Here is a 16,942-nt window from a genome sequence, read left to right on the forward strand (position 1 = left end):
GCCTGTGACTGAAATTGTGGTGAAAATGTTTGGGAATGGGAGTGAAACTTTGTAAATTAAACACGCGTGTTTGTAAGTTTTTCATCATAACTTATTTGTAGTATATTTTCCCAATAGTTAAGGTTGCATTCATTTCTTCTTTGCCATATCTTCTTCTGTATTCTCTAAACAAACACCGAGCGCTCTTACAGTTTTCCTTAGACTCTTTTTAGCCGGGCCAAGGGCTCCTTGTGGCTCATTACTTTTGGCCTTTCCGATGGTTTTGCCAATTTACACTTGCGTCGAAATCTTTAACAGGAACCATTGGCAGCTTAGTTGCTTCAAATAATTAATTTCGCCCGCATATACAATGCTTATAAATTGCATAAAAAATACATTAGTTTTTTGTTTGTTGTTTCGTTTGTTCAAATATGCCATTGTGAATGTAAAACGAGGAAACCAAGCCTAAATATGGTTACAAAATTTAGTTCTTTGCCACTCTACTAATGAGGTATACAAAATGTGGACTTAAATGCGAACTAAAATTAACAAATAATAAAGATATAGACTTAGTAGAGAGTGCTAGGAGCAGCAGCAGTATCGCCAAAGATAAGAACATAATTAATTGTTTGCTTACAATTTTAGTGGACTCTTAGTTATTGAGTGGTTTCCGTTGGCCAAAAACCGTTGCAAAAGTCGCAATACGCGTTTCTATGTCTTCCTAATTCTTAATTTCATTATCTCTTTATTGTTTTTGCGCTTAAATAATTTAAACATTTATCACATCCACTTACACGGCGATCACAATCGCAGCTATTTTACTTAATTTCTCCATGCCTCCATTTCTCTTTCTCCTGTTTTGTTTTTTTTTTATCTTTTCCAAACACGTACATTTATATGAATTTCTTATGCCTAATTATATAACTTTAGTACATAAATTTTCTTGTTGCCTTTTGCTGCATATAATAGTGTTTTAGTTAATTTTTTGTTGTATGTATTCATAATTTTTTGTAACGTTTAAAATGTTCTTTCTCTTTACTAGGAATTTTGAGTTGTTCGTTCGGAATATATTTTTGCGTTTGCTTAAATGCTTTTCGTAGGTTAAAGTTCATTTTGTGGCTTTGCTGTGACACAATTGCTTTGTAAATTGTAAAATTATTCGTCTATAAATCGATGACTACTCCTCTCGGCGAATCGCACGGGCAGAAGAGCTGCCCTGATTCAGCTTGAACACAAATTAGAGATTGTTTATTTACTGATGGTCTTGGTTGGGCTGGAGAGTTTGCAACACTAACTGGGACTCGGGACGTGAGACTACTTTGAACGTTGCTTCTGCTTGAGTGGGAAGGTACTATTGTTTATATAGTTTGTCTGTCTGTCGGTTCGGTCTTAATGGTTATCTTTTGCTATTTTATTATTTGTTGGTATTGCACTTAGACTCTAAATACGTATACAGTTACAGTTACATTTTTCAAACACATTTCTCGTTCACATCGAATTATGATTCATACATATATAATTTCGTACTGGTTTTTAAACATGTAAAACTTGTCTCCATTCGAGATAGACCTCCTCCTGTGTGTGTCCTTGTGAGTGAGTGTGAGTGTTGTATCTGTGCAATGCATACTGTGTCTGTGGAATGTTTCGACTATATTTGGGTTTGGGTCTGTATGTGGCTGTGTTTTGTGTGTCTCTCGTAACAATTATCGCATCTCGTTTCACACTGAACAACATTTCACACAAATTCCTACCGGAGAGCTGGCATCTACTTGCCTATGCTCTTTGTTGTTGGCTACTTTAGCTTCCCAGCTGTCCTGTCCTGTCAAAAATAATACCAGGACCAGGAGCAGCAGGATCTGGTTGTATGTTTTTGGCGTAGCTACAGGTTTTTGTTTTTTTTTTTTTTGTCGATTTTTGTAGGAGGTACTGTTGCTGAATTTAATATACAATAAGGTAGGTTTTGCAACGGATTTTGTGTGGCTTATTATAGTTTTATTTAGTATATGGGTGTGTTTGTGTGTGTGCCTGGGGTGTGTGAGTATCGGGTGGTGAGAGCGAGAGCACGTAAACAAGAATGCAAAATGAATATAATCAGGTACATTTGATATATCGGTTTTATAAACAAAACAAAATGCAGCAGTAAATATGCGGAAATTAAACATTTAGTTTAAAAAAGTCTGCAAAGGCAAATACAAATACAATTACAAATACGGGAATATAAATAGAATAAAATAAAATTACAAATATTATTGAATATATATTACGTTTTAAATCGGAATCGATATGTGAACACTTGTGACTATTGCGGTCGAGTGGTATTTGAGTGGGTCTGTGGTTGGGCTATTGCAGTGTGCGGTGTGTGTGGTTTTTTTGGCTGTTCTGTTTGCGTATTGCCTACTATACTATATGTGTATGTGTGAGAGTGTAATTGAATTCAATGCAGTTGTTAAACGCAGTAATTATCGGGCGACAAATGTATGTAATGCATACTTGCGGGCTGCGCGGTGTAAATGCTTATATGTTATGGTCTATGTCTATGTTTATGTTTAAGCTGTTCGGCATCAGACAAGCAACAATAAATTATGCATACACAAACGTGTAAAAATTAGCCTCAATTAACGAAAAACAAACAAAAACTAAACAATTACAATACTACGGTATAAGAAATGTAGAAAGGCGAAAAAGTATAGCATAGAACTTGGCGTTTACTTCGGTTCCATGCAGACACTCTCCTGTGTGTGTGTGTGAGTGTGTCTGTGTATCTGTGTGTATAAATATCAGCTTAATTAAACATTTCTCCCATAGTTCCATAGTTTCAGTTACTAAATATCTACATTTATAAAATGTACTCTTTATAAATGCTAAATCATCATCATCTACCTCTCCTAACCGTATATTTATATTCTTTTGGAATGTTTCGAGCTGTGAATGTGTTTTACTTATGTAATTTCCCCTCTTCGCTTCATTTCTCTTCGCTTTCCTTCGTTTTGTTTTGCTTCTATGTGGTAGTAGCTAGGTAAAAATACTGGTTGCTTCACCCATTGGGATCCACCTGGGCCCGGCGATGGACCACCGTCGCCGCTGGCCACGACTGCTTGACTGCTGACGTGTGGTTAACGGAGGCTGGTCCGTTGGCAGGAACTATGGATGCATTGTGGCTGAACGAGATCGGATTGCCATTGCCGCGCGGCTGGCGATCCTTGGCGGTGGCAGTGGCAGTGGCAGTAACTGGGCCAGCGACTGGGGCAGCTCCTGACTTCTGGCTGAGGTGGGTGCCGTTGCTGGTGTTGCTGCTGCTGCTGCTATTGTTGTTGTTGGTACTATAGTTGCCCGACTTGGCCACATCGGCGGGCAGCTTGAAACCGTTGGTGAGACACACGGCCGCATATTCGCGCTCCGAGGTGGGTGTGAGGGTGGCGGCCGCCTCTTCCTCGGCCAGCAGGCAAATTCCGTCGTTGGAATTCGAGTGGCGCACAAAGTTCGTGTGGAACTGCTTTTTGCTGCTGCCGTTGCTGCTGCTGCTGGCACTGCTGCTGCTCAGGCTTCCACTGCGTCGGGTTGAGCCTGCTCCTCCAGCTCCTCCTCCGCCGCTGCCGCCGCCCAATCCTGCCATGGTGCTAACCAAAGGCAAAGAATTGGGCGGCACAATCACCTCCAAATCGGAGCTACTGGCCGGACACTGCTTGGAGCTGCTGCTCAGGGCCACCGCATTGGGCGGCGTGTGGCGGTAGGGTATGTAAAAGGCTTTGGCCTCCTGCAGCATGGCATCCTGCACGGTTTTCCGTTCTGGAGACGTCCCACCCCCGCACAGCGGCAACTGCGACAGGTTGTGGACACCGGCTATACTCAAATCTGCCTGAACTCCCTCCAGATCCACGCGCCTCGCCACCTGAACACTGCCATTGCCATTGGCCAGATGGACAACCGCAGCAGCAGCAGCAGCGGCCGAACTGGTCTGGTACTCCAGGCCCGTGTGCTCCGGCAGCAACTCAATGTGGTAGCGCGACCGCGGAATAAGTGTCTGCATCTCGTGGCAATCCTGCTGCAAGGTGCCGCCACTCAGGCCGCCGGCACTGTCGCCGGGCATTCCCGAAGCGCTGCTCAGATTACCGAAAGTGATGTCCGTGGGCGTGGTCAGGTGGGTGGGCCCTGGGGCGCGGGCCTTGAAGCGTCGCTGCTGGAATATGATGAAAAGCCCGAAGAGCAGGACACAGGCAATGGAGAGCAGCGAGCCGATGGCAATGCCACTGTACACCTCCGAGCGCGATGACTCGGTGTCCATTTCGAGCAGGCTGTGGTTGTTATTTGCCATGTCAAAGTACATTGGAGCACCGGCTCCCGTATCGCCCATGACGCGAACAGCCACATGGATTTTGGCCGTCTCCGAAACGTTGGGAAACTGCAGGGGTAAGGGGAAGAGGGAACAAAGTTTAAGGAAAGGATGGTATCACCTCCAAGTGAACTAACCCGCTGCTTTCCAGCTTCACTTACCTTGTAGGAGCAGAATTTGCACTCCTTAACTATAGCCTCATGCGTGACATTGTCCAGGGTCCACCTAATGTCATAGTGATGTACTCTGCCATTAGGATTTGTCGGTGGCTCCCACATAAGCTTAAGGCCATTCTGCTTGATTAGCTTCGAGTTGCTAATAGTTCCAGGAGCTAAAAGAAGGTACTTCGGTTAAAAGAGGTAACCATTAAACAACCAGTAACCAAATCTTACGATCCTGCTCCGTCTTGACATCAATCTCCCCGTAAAAGATGCGCGTCCTGCAGTTGTAAAAGTGTAAATTATATCGATGATCCGCCTTGAGGTCGGTGACTAGCAGCATCGAGTTGGAAATGTTGCGTTCCTGGCACTTTGGCTCCTGACTGGGAAAGGGGATTGGAATCACCATGTGGCACTCCACCACGCAGGTCTCGTTTAGGCTGTCCAGAAACTTGAATGCCAGCGCCCGGGACTCAATGGTGACCAGGCGAAAGGGCATATTCGCTTGTTCCGAGGTCCCATTCTCGATCTGCAAGGAAATTGAGTTCCATTTGGGCTTTAATAATGTTCTTAGATCTCTGGTAATCCTCTAAGGGTGAACAAATAATGCTCCTACAGTACAGTCTACTCACAATCTTCCACTGGACGTAGCGAAAGTCCTGGCCCAAAAACTCGTTCTCGCTGGTGATGATCAGCACTCGCATCTTGATCCGCGTAAATCGCTGGAGCAGCATTCCTGTCACACTGGCATCCACCACCAAGCTGAAGATATCGTCCTCCAGTTCAAGGGTCATCTCATCGTTTTCGGTGTCCTGCTCGTGCTCGGCATTCCGCAGCACCGTTGCCGCAGCCGAGTGATTTAAAGGCTGAATTATCGTCAGATGGCGACGCACCTCGTCAGCCTTCTCCTCCACAGGAGACAGAGTGCCATACAAGGATCCATTCAGCAGCTGCTCGGGATGGGGATTCGTGTGGTTAATAGAGAACTGCAGGATGAAGTATTTCTTGTTCTCCAACTGGCCCTGCGACCACTTCACAAAGGTATCATTGCCCACGGCAATGGGTCGAAGCATCACTGTAAAGCAGGAATTTAGTGTGGGTTATGATTAAATTCAATTAAAATATACTCACATCCCTGGGTGCAGCAGGTAACCGGCGGACTGCGATTGGAGCTGAGAATCATCTGCTGCGGCACCAAGGTGCCACTCCTCACCTCCGTGATGGGGTACAGGAAGCGGGTGATCAAAGCGAAGGGCTGGTACACCGGCAGGTTGGTGGATATCACCACATAAGAGGTCTGGTTGAGCTTCATGGGCGCAAACGAAGTCCAGCTATGCGGATTACTTCTGACGATATAAACCACGAACATGGACTCCAGCATGCGGCTGTCAAAGGTGATGTTGATGGTATGGAAGCTGTGCGGATAGCAGCGGATATTTTGCAGCATGTTGACATGCTCCATTTGGTGCTTGAAACGCAGCTCGCCAGTGGCCGAATCCTCGCCAGCCACATTCCTGGCCACGCACTGGTAGATACCCTCCTCCTCAGGATCGAACGAGTGAATCTGCAGCTCATTCCCGTTGATGTACCGGGTGTAGGAGCTATTTAGTGGGGCTCCATTGTGGTACCAGCTAATAGTGGGCTCCGGGTTACCCTCCGCCCGACAGCTCAGCGTCTTCGAGAGACTGATGTACACCAGCTCGACGGGCAGGCCGTTCACAATTCGCGGCGGACTCGTCACGATGACGTGGAAGGTCTGCGTTTCCAGCGGCGTCCTGCACTTGTAATGGCCCTCGTGCTGCGATACGCTGGCATTGGTGATGGACAACGCCACGCTGTTGTTGCTCAGCAGGACGACGGTGTTGTTTGGAAACAGGAGGTACCATTCGATGGGCACAAAGTCTGCCACTGCGTGACACTGCAGCAGCACGGATCCTCCTGATGGTACGTATACGGTGGCATTCTGGAAGGCGGGCAGCAGCTGGGTCTCCGAAACTGTGGTTTCCGAAACACCCGCCTGGTTGTCCGTGTAGAAGGTCTCGCCACTGGGCTCCACGCGTAGCTGCCAGACGAACTGGCGGTGTATCTTGCTGGCGAACACGTTCTGGGCCAAGCATCTGCAACGGGGAATAATGGTTAATGGGCAACTTGCAACGGATAATGGTCAGTGGTTTGCAACACTAATTGACATGGACAATGGCCACAATTACAGCAGCCGCTCGGCCGCCGCCAAGTGTTAATTAATGCATTGTTTAAGGGCATAAGCCGGTGCGAGCGGTGCGTGTGTGCACTGCATATAGCGACCACGGGATGTGGATGGGAGTGAGTTTGATGAAGTGCCGCTAAAGGTGTTGATTTTGCCACAAAGGGGAGCGGGGAGCTACATCTGGGAACTGGGAGCAAGGCGTAGCGGCATCAGCCAAATGGAAAATTGCCGCCAGTCTTGATTTAGTTTAAACTGGACAGAGTTCAGGGGAAACAGCTGGCAATCAGGCGTAATTACATCAGGGAAATGTGGAAACTTAGCAATAAATTCATATTGTTTATTCTAGAGGATATTTTAAATATAAACCATACAAGCCACAGAGTCTATTATAAAGGTTTTCTTTGTTAAAATAATAATAATTGTAACCTATTAAACTAAATAAACTTGCAAGTGCTCTTTAGTATTCCCAACATTATTCTGTACTCACTTGTATTTCCCAGCCTGTTCCAGGCGCAGATGCCGTAAAACCAAAGTGCCATTTGACAAGATAAGAGCACTGTAATTAGAACAAAAGGTTTATAATTTTCTATCCCAACTTAAGGTGCATAAATCTCGAAGTGCATTGGTCAACCCATCCAGCTGGCAAGCTAGCTTTGCATATAAAGTACAAATCTAGGCCCGCTCGATGCTTCAACACCGATCTTTACTCGCCTGTTGTCATTGGCCAGGGAATCGTTGCCGTAGTACCAGCTAATCTTGGCTGGGGGAATACTGAGGAAGGGACAGTTCAGCACAAGAGGCTTGTTCTCCACGGCACTGATGTTGGCCGTTTGTTGCTGGCCTGGAAAAAGGCGCTTGAGGACTGCAAGAAATATTAAATAAATTAATTAAATCCATTTAATTTTAACAATATTGCGATTAGGTTTATATTTCTCACCTGGATACTCAACAGTAATCCGATCCGATATTACCGCCGACTCATCCCACTCGATCTTGCAGTGGTAAACCCCGCTGGCCTTCTCATTGGTGGGCAGTCGTAGCGTTCCATTCTCGTAAATAAAGAAGTCATTTTTGCGGAGGGACAGTTGCTCGACGGCCAGGTCATTCCGATACCAACTGCAGTAGATGGGCTGGTTGTCTGCAGACGCGAGGATAGACATTAGTAACCCCTCATTCGCAGATATAGCTGCTACTCACCCTGCTCGTAGTTGTAGGGATTGAGGATGGGGATGCATGGCAGATAGTAGGATGTGTGCGGTTTGCTGATGGTCAGCTTGGTGACGGCGTGCTTTTGGATCTGCAGATACGGCTTAAGTGCGGTTGAGTTCTTCGGTTGGCTGACGGCGGCAACTGCAGGGGGGAGCGAAGACAAAAAACACAATTGATTAAGAATCTGCTCTTGGCGCGACGCGGCTAAATTATTGGTTCCAATAATCCTCCGCCCATTTGCCCAAGGAGACAATAGACAAAAGGCAGACTCGGAAAAAAAAAAGAAACTGGGAAAAAAAAGACTGGCCCATGGAAAATGTTATTTATATTCTAGCTTAATCTATTGGCTGTTATAAATTTCACGCTTTTCACTTAACACCGCCCTCAGTACCCCCTGACCGCCCACAATTGCATCGAGGTTTTTACTGCAATGCCCATAAATACCGAGAGCACACAGAAAAAATCTGAGAAATAGAAAATGCCAAACAACGGAGCCGTGCTGGGCACAGGGTTTGCTTGGGCACTGGAAAAAAACTCTATATAAGTTCAAAGAAAATGATTTATAATATCAATAATACAATTAAAATTAATATAATAAAATATAGTAGATAGTGAATTACAAAAATCTGAACCCTAACAAAAATTATTTTTGCCTTGAAACATAAATTTTTTTTAAGGACAATTCAAGCTTATTTTATTGAATATCATTATTCTTCTTAGTGTAGTTTTGGGCACTGCCTCTGGCTGTGATTCTCTGACTCTGGCCAACTCCCTGGCTCCAGTCTGGGTCCGAGTTAGAGCTAGGGTCCGCGCCAGTGCCCGAGTCCGACTCGTAGCCTCCGAGTCTCTGCTACGTGCTGCAGGCGTGTCCAGGCAGACTTGGCGTGTTAATTAATTTTTCTGCTGCCGTTCTGCTGTTGACGCGGCCATGTCCCCCACTGCAACGACAATGGCAGCAACTGCAGCTCCCGTCCGACTTTTGTCTCTGGCCGACGGTGCGTATACGTGATATTAAGCAGTTGAAACAATTACATGGCCAGCGGGCAGCAACGTTTGAATTTGCATACGACTTTGTCGAGAATCGTCCATCAGCCATCAACATTATCTATTAGCCGTCCCGTGTACGAGGAGTAGCCAGCAGTGGAAATGATAATGGACAGAGCCAGGTTGGTTGGTTGGTTGGTTGGAAGGGGCACTTGACTCCGGTGAGAAATGACCAAGTGAGGAGAGCAGAGGAGCTCGTCGCTGCTTGGCCCCTAACAAATGTCGGGACATTAGTCAAATGCGTTGAAATTTATGCTAAAAATGCAATCAACTTGCGTTCCGCTCGACGGACGTCCTCCAGCCCTAGAACCAAACCCATTCCGCCCCCGCAGTCAGTGAGCAAGTGAGCAAGTGGAACTGCTGCGGCCACAGCAGCTGCTGCTGCTGCTGCTGCTCCAATCAGTTGGCCACCCAAGTGGCCAAGTGCACTCGGCTGTTGCCAATGCCGAATGCCAAATGCTGGATGGCTGACTCGCTGACTGGCTGGCACTGGATGTGCTGAGTGCTCGTTAGTCAGTCACAAATTGCGGCAAGTTCTTTTTGCCGAGCTTGGAAACTGAATATTTGTTTCGCTTTTGATAAATGGTCTCTATAAATTAGATAATTGCTGAACATGCTGCTCCCCGATGGTTGTATCTTAAAGCTCTGCCCCCGGTCTTGTTGTTTCTGGAATTCGACCGCTCGCTCATGTTGCATGTTCATACGCAATGTGTTGCGATTTTTATTGCAGTAATTACACGCAATGCCCCGTCGGCAATTTGACGCATGGAAATGCCTTCGACGGACTCTGCCACGTCAGCTGTGGAGCCACTGCCACCGATTCTGTCGCTGCTCCTCGCTAAGTGCGGCAAATTTACAAACACACCGCGCGTCCGAGGGGTTGCAAAAAGATTGGATCAAGGGGGGGAAAGCAGTTGTTGTAGCACAGAGAAAAATATCGGCTTGAATACTGATTTTTATCGAGATTGTTATGCTTTTAGCAACTTTATATTATCCCTTTCACTGGATATAAAAATCAATAAAAATCTCATTTGATTTCCATGACAACTCGATCCTGTTAGACCCTATATTTTTCCCCAGTGCAGTTGCATTTGCAGTAGCAGTTGCATGTGCAACCAGGGCGTAATTGTTATAGCGTAATTGTTTCACTGGCGGGGCGTTTAATTGCACTTTGCCAACAACTCCGCCGCTAACGATGCCGGCGAAAAAGGGGGGGCTGAAGCAGGCGGGGGAGGTCTTAGAGAGTCAAAGTACAGCGATTTTTTTGTCATCCGCTGTACACCTTGCACCGGTGCCACCATTTGTCATCGCCTGTTGGCTATTGCGGGAGTGGGAAATGTCAGCAACAGTGGCATTACCCACGTCCTCGGAAGTCGTTAGCAGCTGAAAGTCGCCGGGAATCGTTAAACTTGCAGATTAATTGGCTCGCATAGAGCCATCTATTTAATGCAGTTGACATTCACTTCCAATTGAAACTATTCCGCGGCTTTCTAAACCACTTGGCTCTTGGCTGGCTATCAATTGTGTTAGATCGCTCACGCGGCGCCCCCCTTACAAATTGCAGAAGCAGCAGCTTCGGCGGTATCGAGATTTGCCATCATCGTTGGCCATAACTCAGCGCAGCTGCATCTAGATCGGTAATCTCGGTGATTGAACTGTCATGACATCCAGCTTTCGTCCAGGCAACACTTTATACTTGCACAGAGGAAACTTGTCTTGAATAAAATAATATAAAAGATGTATAAGGTGGTAAGGATATCCACCCATTGGGTTCGATATTCTCTCTGTGTATGCATAGAACCCCTATGTAATTTCAGCTCATTTGTATTAAAATCTGTCTTGCATCGCATCGTCGTCGAAAGGCAATGCCAAAGCAATGCATAAGTCTTCCCAGTCAACTCAGCGGAGAGGAATGTTTCCCAGAATCGTGCTTGAATGCTGTTTGACAAGTCCCCGCTGTATATGTATATGCGCTCCCATCCGCACTTACTAAGTTGCAGCAAGTTGCAAGTCAATAGATGGGTTCTTGGCGGGAGGAAGTCCAAGTCGAAGTCAAAGTCGATGTAGATGTAGAAGGGGATCTGGGCGCTGCTGCACAAATTTGCATAGTTGAACGCACGTTGCCGCAATGCATTCCAAGCAGAAACTGTTGCTGCTGCTGCTGTTGCAGTTTCAGTTGCATTCATCATCGACTGCAGCAGAAGCGGCAACTGCTGCAGCAGCGGCACATAAATTGCCGGCTGCTGCGCCGAGCTTATCAAAACGGCAACATCTTGTGCATAGATAAGCCGGCCTCCAACTCGGCCTCCACTAACTAACGGCAACTGTTTGGATTGTGATTGGGCCTAGGTCTGGGTCTGGGTCTGCCAGTGGGCCCCCATGGAATTTCACAAATTCAAATTGCCTAGCATCCTTTAATGCCGCTGCACAGCTGCAACGTGGCACACTTTTACCGCTCCAAATCCAAAGGCAGCGGCAACATTTTATGCAAAATGCAGCGCGCACGAGATAATTTATCGCCTAATGACGTGCTCCTCTAAGGTTGCCCCGCGTTGTTGTAAAATGCAATAATAAAATGTGCCTGCAGCAGGATGATGCAGAGTATAGAAAAAAAAAGAGGAGAAATTGCTGGCAAAAAAAAAAAAAAAAAAGAAAATTAAAAATGAAATTTAAATGCCGCACGAGCGAGCAGCATCAGCTGAGAGGCGGAGAACGGGCTGCCAACTATCTAGGAACCAGCAGATCCCTGCCCCTCAACTATATAATAGTGCAGACAGAAAAAAAGTTTTCCCAAAAAATTAATTTTTTAATGCTTTCCAAAATTATTACCATTTAAAGTTGTATTTTCATCTAAGAAGTTAAGTAATAAATTACATAAAAAATTTTACTTAAGTTGCTTAATTAAAGGCTAATTTATCTAGAATTTAAATATATTTTTTTACAGAATTTTAGTTCCACTTTCTTTTAGTGTTTTAGAGAACATTCTTTGGGCCCCGCTCGGCTGTCGCTTTGGGGGCGCTCAACGAGAATTTATGAATGTGCAAATGCATACGACAATTTCGCGCATAAATGTAAGCTCCTGCCATGCACCGATGGGGCAGGAACGAGGAGGAACTGAGCGGGAGCGGATGCGGTACCGGCAACGGGAACGGGACTCCCACCACAAGTTTGCGGAGGAGATGAAGAAGAACTGGGTAGAGGCGATGGAGATCGGATGGCAGTCGAAGATGCGTGTGCACATTCCATGGCATTCCGCTGGGGCATGTGGGAAGTTCTATGGTTGCACAGAAAGTATCTTGTAGCTCGTGTTGCTGCTGCACCGGCAACAACTGCAGCAGCAACTTGAATCGCATCTATTGATTCCGCACAGTTCATTGCCGCGAGAGCTGGCAAGGATTGTTGAAATGGGGGAGCCGAAAGGGGGGGGTATAGAGGGAGTTTTTACATGGCCGGGTGCCCGGGATTATTTGGGTTAGCAGTTCAAATAGTTTTACGTGCTGTTTTGATCAAATTTCCGAATGCCAATGGAGAATTTATTGAAAAGTCCCGCAGGCATTTCAATGGAACCTACAACTTGCAGCAGCAATTGCTGCAGTTTCCCCAATGCGGAGTGCATTGTTTGCCTTTTGCTTAAGCTGCATATGGTTGCTCAATTGAATGTCTGTGGTTCGGTGTAATTGAGTGGTTGGTATATACTCGGAATCGGAATGGCAACATAACTAACCGCCCACAAGAGTTCTAAGTCCCAACCGACACAAATACGCACTTGGCAGAGCTCGAATACTCTCGAAGGAAGAGCTAGGAGCCAGGAGGGGAAACCAAGGAGAACCGGGCATTGAACCACTTTAGACAATGGCGGGAATTTCCTTGGCCAGAGTCAAAGATAAATTGCCTTTTAACCTACAAGAGCTCCGTTCTTGGTTAGTTGGTCCTGTGTGCTTTGTTTGTTTTTGCCACACGCCGTGTCCTTTGCTCCTGGCCCTCTCCGCTGTTGCTGCCACACACAAAGCATTCAATTGACATATTTGGTTAACTTTTGGCGCTCTAGAAAATTCGCATTCAGTAGTTGGAATAAATTTTCTTTGGCAATTTGCATTGCACGCACAAGCCAAGATCACAGTCAAGGCTTTGCACTGAAGGAAAATCACACCAAATGTGTCAGGATTCCAGGTCATTATGGGACTAAAACAAAGGAGTTTCGTATAGCCAAGGTTATTATAGAAAATGTAAAGAGAAAAGTAGAGACAAAAAGCATAGTTAAGCCTTATATTTGTTCTGTCTTAGGTTGGCTTAATAAAAGCTCAACTTGGGGGAGTAATCAATGAGAAATAAATGTGTTTTTTGTCGGGTGCATAAAAGGATGCCGCAGCATGAAATGAAAGTGGAATGGAATGTTATCTAAATGTTGTTCGGGGCGTGTGCCGACCCACCATTGTGAAATTGTGAAAGTTGAGTCTGTGCCCAGGGGGAGGTGAGGGAGGAGGATGGAGCATTGCCCCCGATATAAACGAGTCAAGAACAATAGGAAACGGCTTTGTGCGCATTTACTCCAAGTCAGGGCAAATATGTTAGCCGAAAGTTTTCCGGGGATTATTAAAGGATTATGGGGGATTCGAAATTGGATGGAAATTTTAGCATGCACATGGCGAATGGAAATTTCATGGAACTGCCAACCGAAATTCGATTAAAACCCAGAGAGCTAGCCTGCCTGCCTGCCAACCATCCGAAACCCCAGCTGCTTGCTGCTCCGTAAACAGAACCTAATTGGCCACTTCGCAACTAGCTGAACACACATAAATCGGCGCTCCAATCGCTGGTAAATAGTAAATAATAAATAGTACTGAGCAAATACCTTCCTGTTCCCAGCACCAGCTCCAGCTCTGGCTCCAACTCCGGCCAACTGGCCAACTGGCCGAGTCAATGGCTGTCACAATAGCGGATAACCAAAATACAATATGCCGCTGCCCATAAGCGAACTCATTTCCGCTGAAATTTGGCACCAACTTTTGCCGTTGCAGTTGCAGTGCAGTGGCTGTGGCAGTTGCTGTGGCAGTGGCTGTGCCGCAGTGGAAACGAAACGATTCTCTCCCTCAATAAATCATATTGTAAAATTTCCGTTCAATATTTTTCGCCGGCTACGTAAACAAACAACGAGCAGCGGCAGCAACAAATTGAAACAAAAAGGGAGATAAAGGGAGTGGGCGCGGGCGTTTGGAAGGAAATGATGGGAGTACACTCTAAAAAATATACAAGTACAAAGCGTTTACCCAGTAGTATCAGTATTTTTTATCTATTTAATTATATTTCATTATAAAACAATATATTTCATATTGTCATGAGAATTTTTATTTAATGCTTGATAGTCTTAGAATAAAGTACAAATTCAAAGTGTAAGCTTATTTTGAAGGCATTTTTTTTTTTCAGTGCACCAAAGTTCTCCATGCCAGTTTGGTTTGGCCACATTGTATGCTAAATGGCGAAATGTGAAATACGGAATGTGCGTTTACCCGGCGGATGAAGGGAGGAAACTGATGATGATGGGCATGACTCTGCACACTTTTGCCCTCAGAACCCAGATACTCCGCCTTCACCGCTGCTCGCTTGCATTTTTAAATGGGTTAAACGTAAACCATTTACCAATGACTCAATACAGCAGCTTCCTGGAATACCGACGGACCCGTACCCCACATGCATTAAAACCAAATAAATAAATAAGTCGAGTTGCTGTTGTTGAAAAAGCTGCCGAAAGAGAAAGAAAACTAAAAATAAAAATAAAGGCAATTGCAAGGAGTAGAAACGACCATGAACAGAGGACGAGGTTTGGAGGATGAGCATGAGGATGAGGATGAGGAATGGCTGGTCAATAGTCAATGGCCAAATAGCAGAAAATAACAATGTTGCCAATGGCCAACGAACCGAGCAACAGCAACAAAAACATCAATAAAATAATAAAAACGAGCGAGTGAAGACCACAAACCAGTGGTCAAGCCAAGCCAAGGCAAGCCACAAAACAAAAAGAAGGAAATTATAAAAATGCTTCAGTTCGATCGGGTCAATAATACAGAGCACACACACAAAAAAGCAACCAAGCACTGGAAAAGAATATCACTTAAATTTCTGACTAATGATTTTGGCAACTATATAATATAAAAATAAAATTAAATGCGACTCTCTTAATACTCTAATAGGGTATACCGATGCTTTAACGCTCATAGCGATACTTGTACAATACTGATATTACTCAGTAAACCAATGTAAAATAACATCAATCAGGCATTCTGTTTGTGTGAGTGGAATAAAGAAGTTTTAAACCTTGACGTCTTATAATACAGTGAAAAGAGAGCACAAAATTAAATTAAATTAATTTAATTCATAAGGCGGATAATCTACAAATTGTATTTACTTAGGTATAAATTCCTTGCTAATGTTGAATGTTTCCCTGCTTTAATCTGCAATAAAGCCACTATATACCCCAAAATACCATTTTTTAGAAATAATAAGACTGATAAGGTTATCAGCTTGCCTTTCTCTGGGTTTATATTATTGAGCTCGAGTCGCGAATCTTTCAGTTGTTTCTCATATTTATTCTGGAAACAATGTTTGCCGGCGCATGGATTCTTATATTCTCCTTGATGTTGTTTCATCAAGGATCGGCCGTACTTCTGGATAGAGATTGCGCTAAAGATAGAGACACGGCAAGACACACTCCTTGGAAGGCTCTAATTACAACCGATATAAGTACATGTGCTGGCACGCTTATTGACAATCGTTAGTATTTCCATTCCGAAACTTGTAATTCTCCGTAAATTTCTCTTATTAAATATTCTCTTCCAGAACATGTCCTGACGGCTGCGAGTTGTGTAGAAAACGCAACACAGACGTAAGTAATCTATAGCAGTCTGGTGACCGAGCTTTAATAATTTTTAAATTTATTTATCAACAGCCTTGTTCGTTTGGGTGACTTTACCAATCCCAAACCGAATTCAGGAATGTTTGAGGAATACTATGTCCAAATGGCCATGGTTCATTATGCGTTCAATGCAAAGTTTTATTTAAATAATATAGCTTTGCTCAGATTACAAAGGAAGGTGAACTATACGCTGCACATTCGACCGATTTGCCTTTCGTTAGATGCCAATATCGGGAAATCCAAAAAGTACTCTGCTTTCCTTTTAGGCAACGGGAATGAAGGCCCCAAAAGGATCCAGATTAAACGCCTCCATCCGACCCACTGCTATGATGAATTCCGCACCGTTCCCCGGAATTTGCAGATTTGTGGTGGCTCCAAGAAGGGAACCAGTTGCGTTGAAACTGGCAGTCCGTTGGTAAAAAAAATTAAAATTAAGGGCACTAGTTACATCGGTTTGCTGGGCATTAATAGCTACGGCAGATCCGAGACATGTGTTTATACTGACATCATGGGCTACCTTCAGTGGATACTTGAAAATGTACTTGATGTTGAGATTGTAAATCAAGAGATTTAAAAATAAAATACCAATGAATTAATGTATAAAAAAATACCTGTGTTTCAAAAAATTTAAACGTTTGTACGGTGTTCAACTTAAATTTGATTGCTCTTATCATTTTTGTATTTATTATCATGAATATTATAATATTTTCAGTTCGCAGAATTTATAATTTGATAAGGCAGAATGACAACAGTTAACATTTCAGTAACAAATCGGATCTAAAAACAATTTAAACATTTTAAAATGCTTTTCGTAGAAATGTTTCTGACTCAAATTCAGTTGTATATTCCCGTAGACTCACTTGCCCATGAATTTTGTTATTTATTATACCCTTGCAGGGTATTATAATTTCAGTCAGAAGTTTGCAACGCAGTGAAGGAGACGTTTCCGACCCTATAAAGTATATATATTCTTGATCAGCATCAACAGCCGAGTCGATCTAGCCATGTCCGTCTGTCCGTCTGTCCGTCTGTCCGTCTGTCTGTCTGTCTGTCTGTCCGTCTGTCTGTTTCTACGCAAACTAGTCCCTCAGTTTTAAAGCTATCTG

At 44.5% G+C, this 16,942-nt stretch overlaps 1 protein-coding gene and 1 long non-coding RNA gene across 3 annotated transcripts in view; one reads left to right on the forward strand and one right to left on the reverse strand.

Moving 5' to 3' along the window:
- Nucleotides 1-57: 57 nt before the first annotated feature.
- Nucleotides 58-16,942, reverse strand: part of plum — a 69,306-nt gene continuing 52,421 nt past the window's right edge. For both annotated transcript variants that reach the window (XM_070286981.1, XM_041775466.2), the window contains 9 exons: nucleotides 7,871-8,023; nucleotides 7,611-7,811; nucleotides 7,385-7,535; nucleotides 7,161-7,229; nucleotides 5,599-6,584; nucleotides 5,100-5,542; nucleotides 4,702-4,996; nucleotides 4,471-4,640; nucleotides 58-4,378 (listed from right to left, as the gene is read on the reverse strand). In XM_070286981.1, the coding sequence (XP_070143082.1) occupies nucleotides 3,014-4,378; nucleotides 4,471-4,640; nucleotides 4,702-4,996; nucleotides 5,100-5,542; nucleotides 5,599-6,584; nucleotides 7,161-7,229; nucleotides 7,385-7,535; nucleotides 7,611-7,811; nucleotides 7,871-8,023 (3,833 nt within the window). In that variant the 3' untranslated portion in view covers nucleotides 58-3,013. The remainder of the gene's footprint in view (nucleotides 4,379-4,470; nucleotides 4,641-4,701; nucleotides 4,997-5,099; nucleotides 5,543-5,598; nucleotides 6,585-7,160; nucleotides 7,230-7,384; nucleotides 7,536-7,610; nucleotides 7,812-7,870; nucleotides 8,024-16,942) is intronic.
- On the forward strand, nucleotides 15,513-16,387 carry LOC138928935 (uncharacterized). Its single transcript, XR_011445344.1, has 3 exons — nucleotides 15,513-15,694; nucleotides 15,761-15,806; nucleotides 15,870-16,387. It is a non-coding gene; the product is annotated as an uncharacterized lncRNA (long non-coding RNA).

Source organism: Drosophila kikkawai, chromosome 3R (genome assembly GCF_030179895.1).
Source record: "Drosophila kikkawai strain 14028-0561.14 chromosome 3R, DkikHiC1v2, whole genome shotgun sequence".
Lineage (NCBI taxonomy): Eukaryota > Metazoa > Arthropoda > Insecta > Diptera > Drosophilidae > Drosophila > Drosophila kikkawai.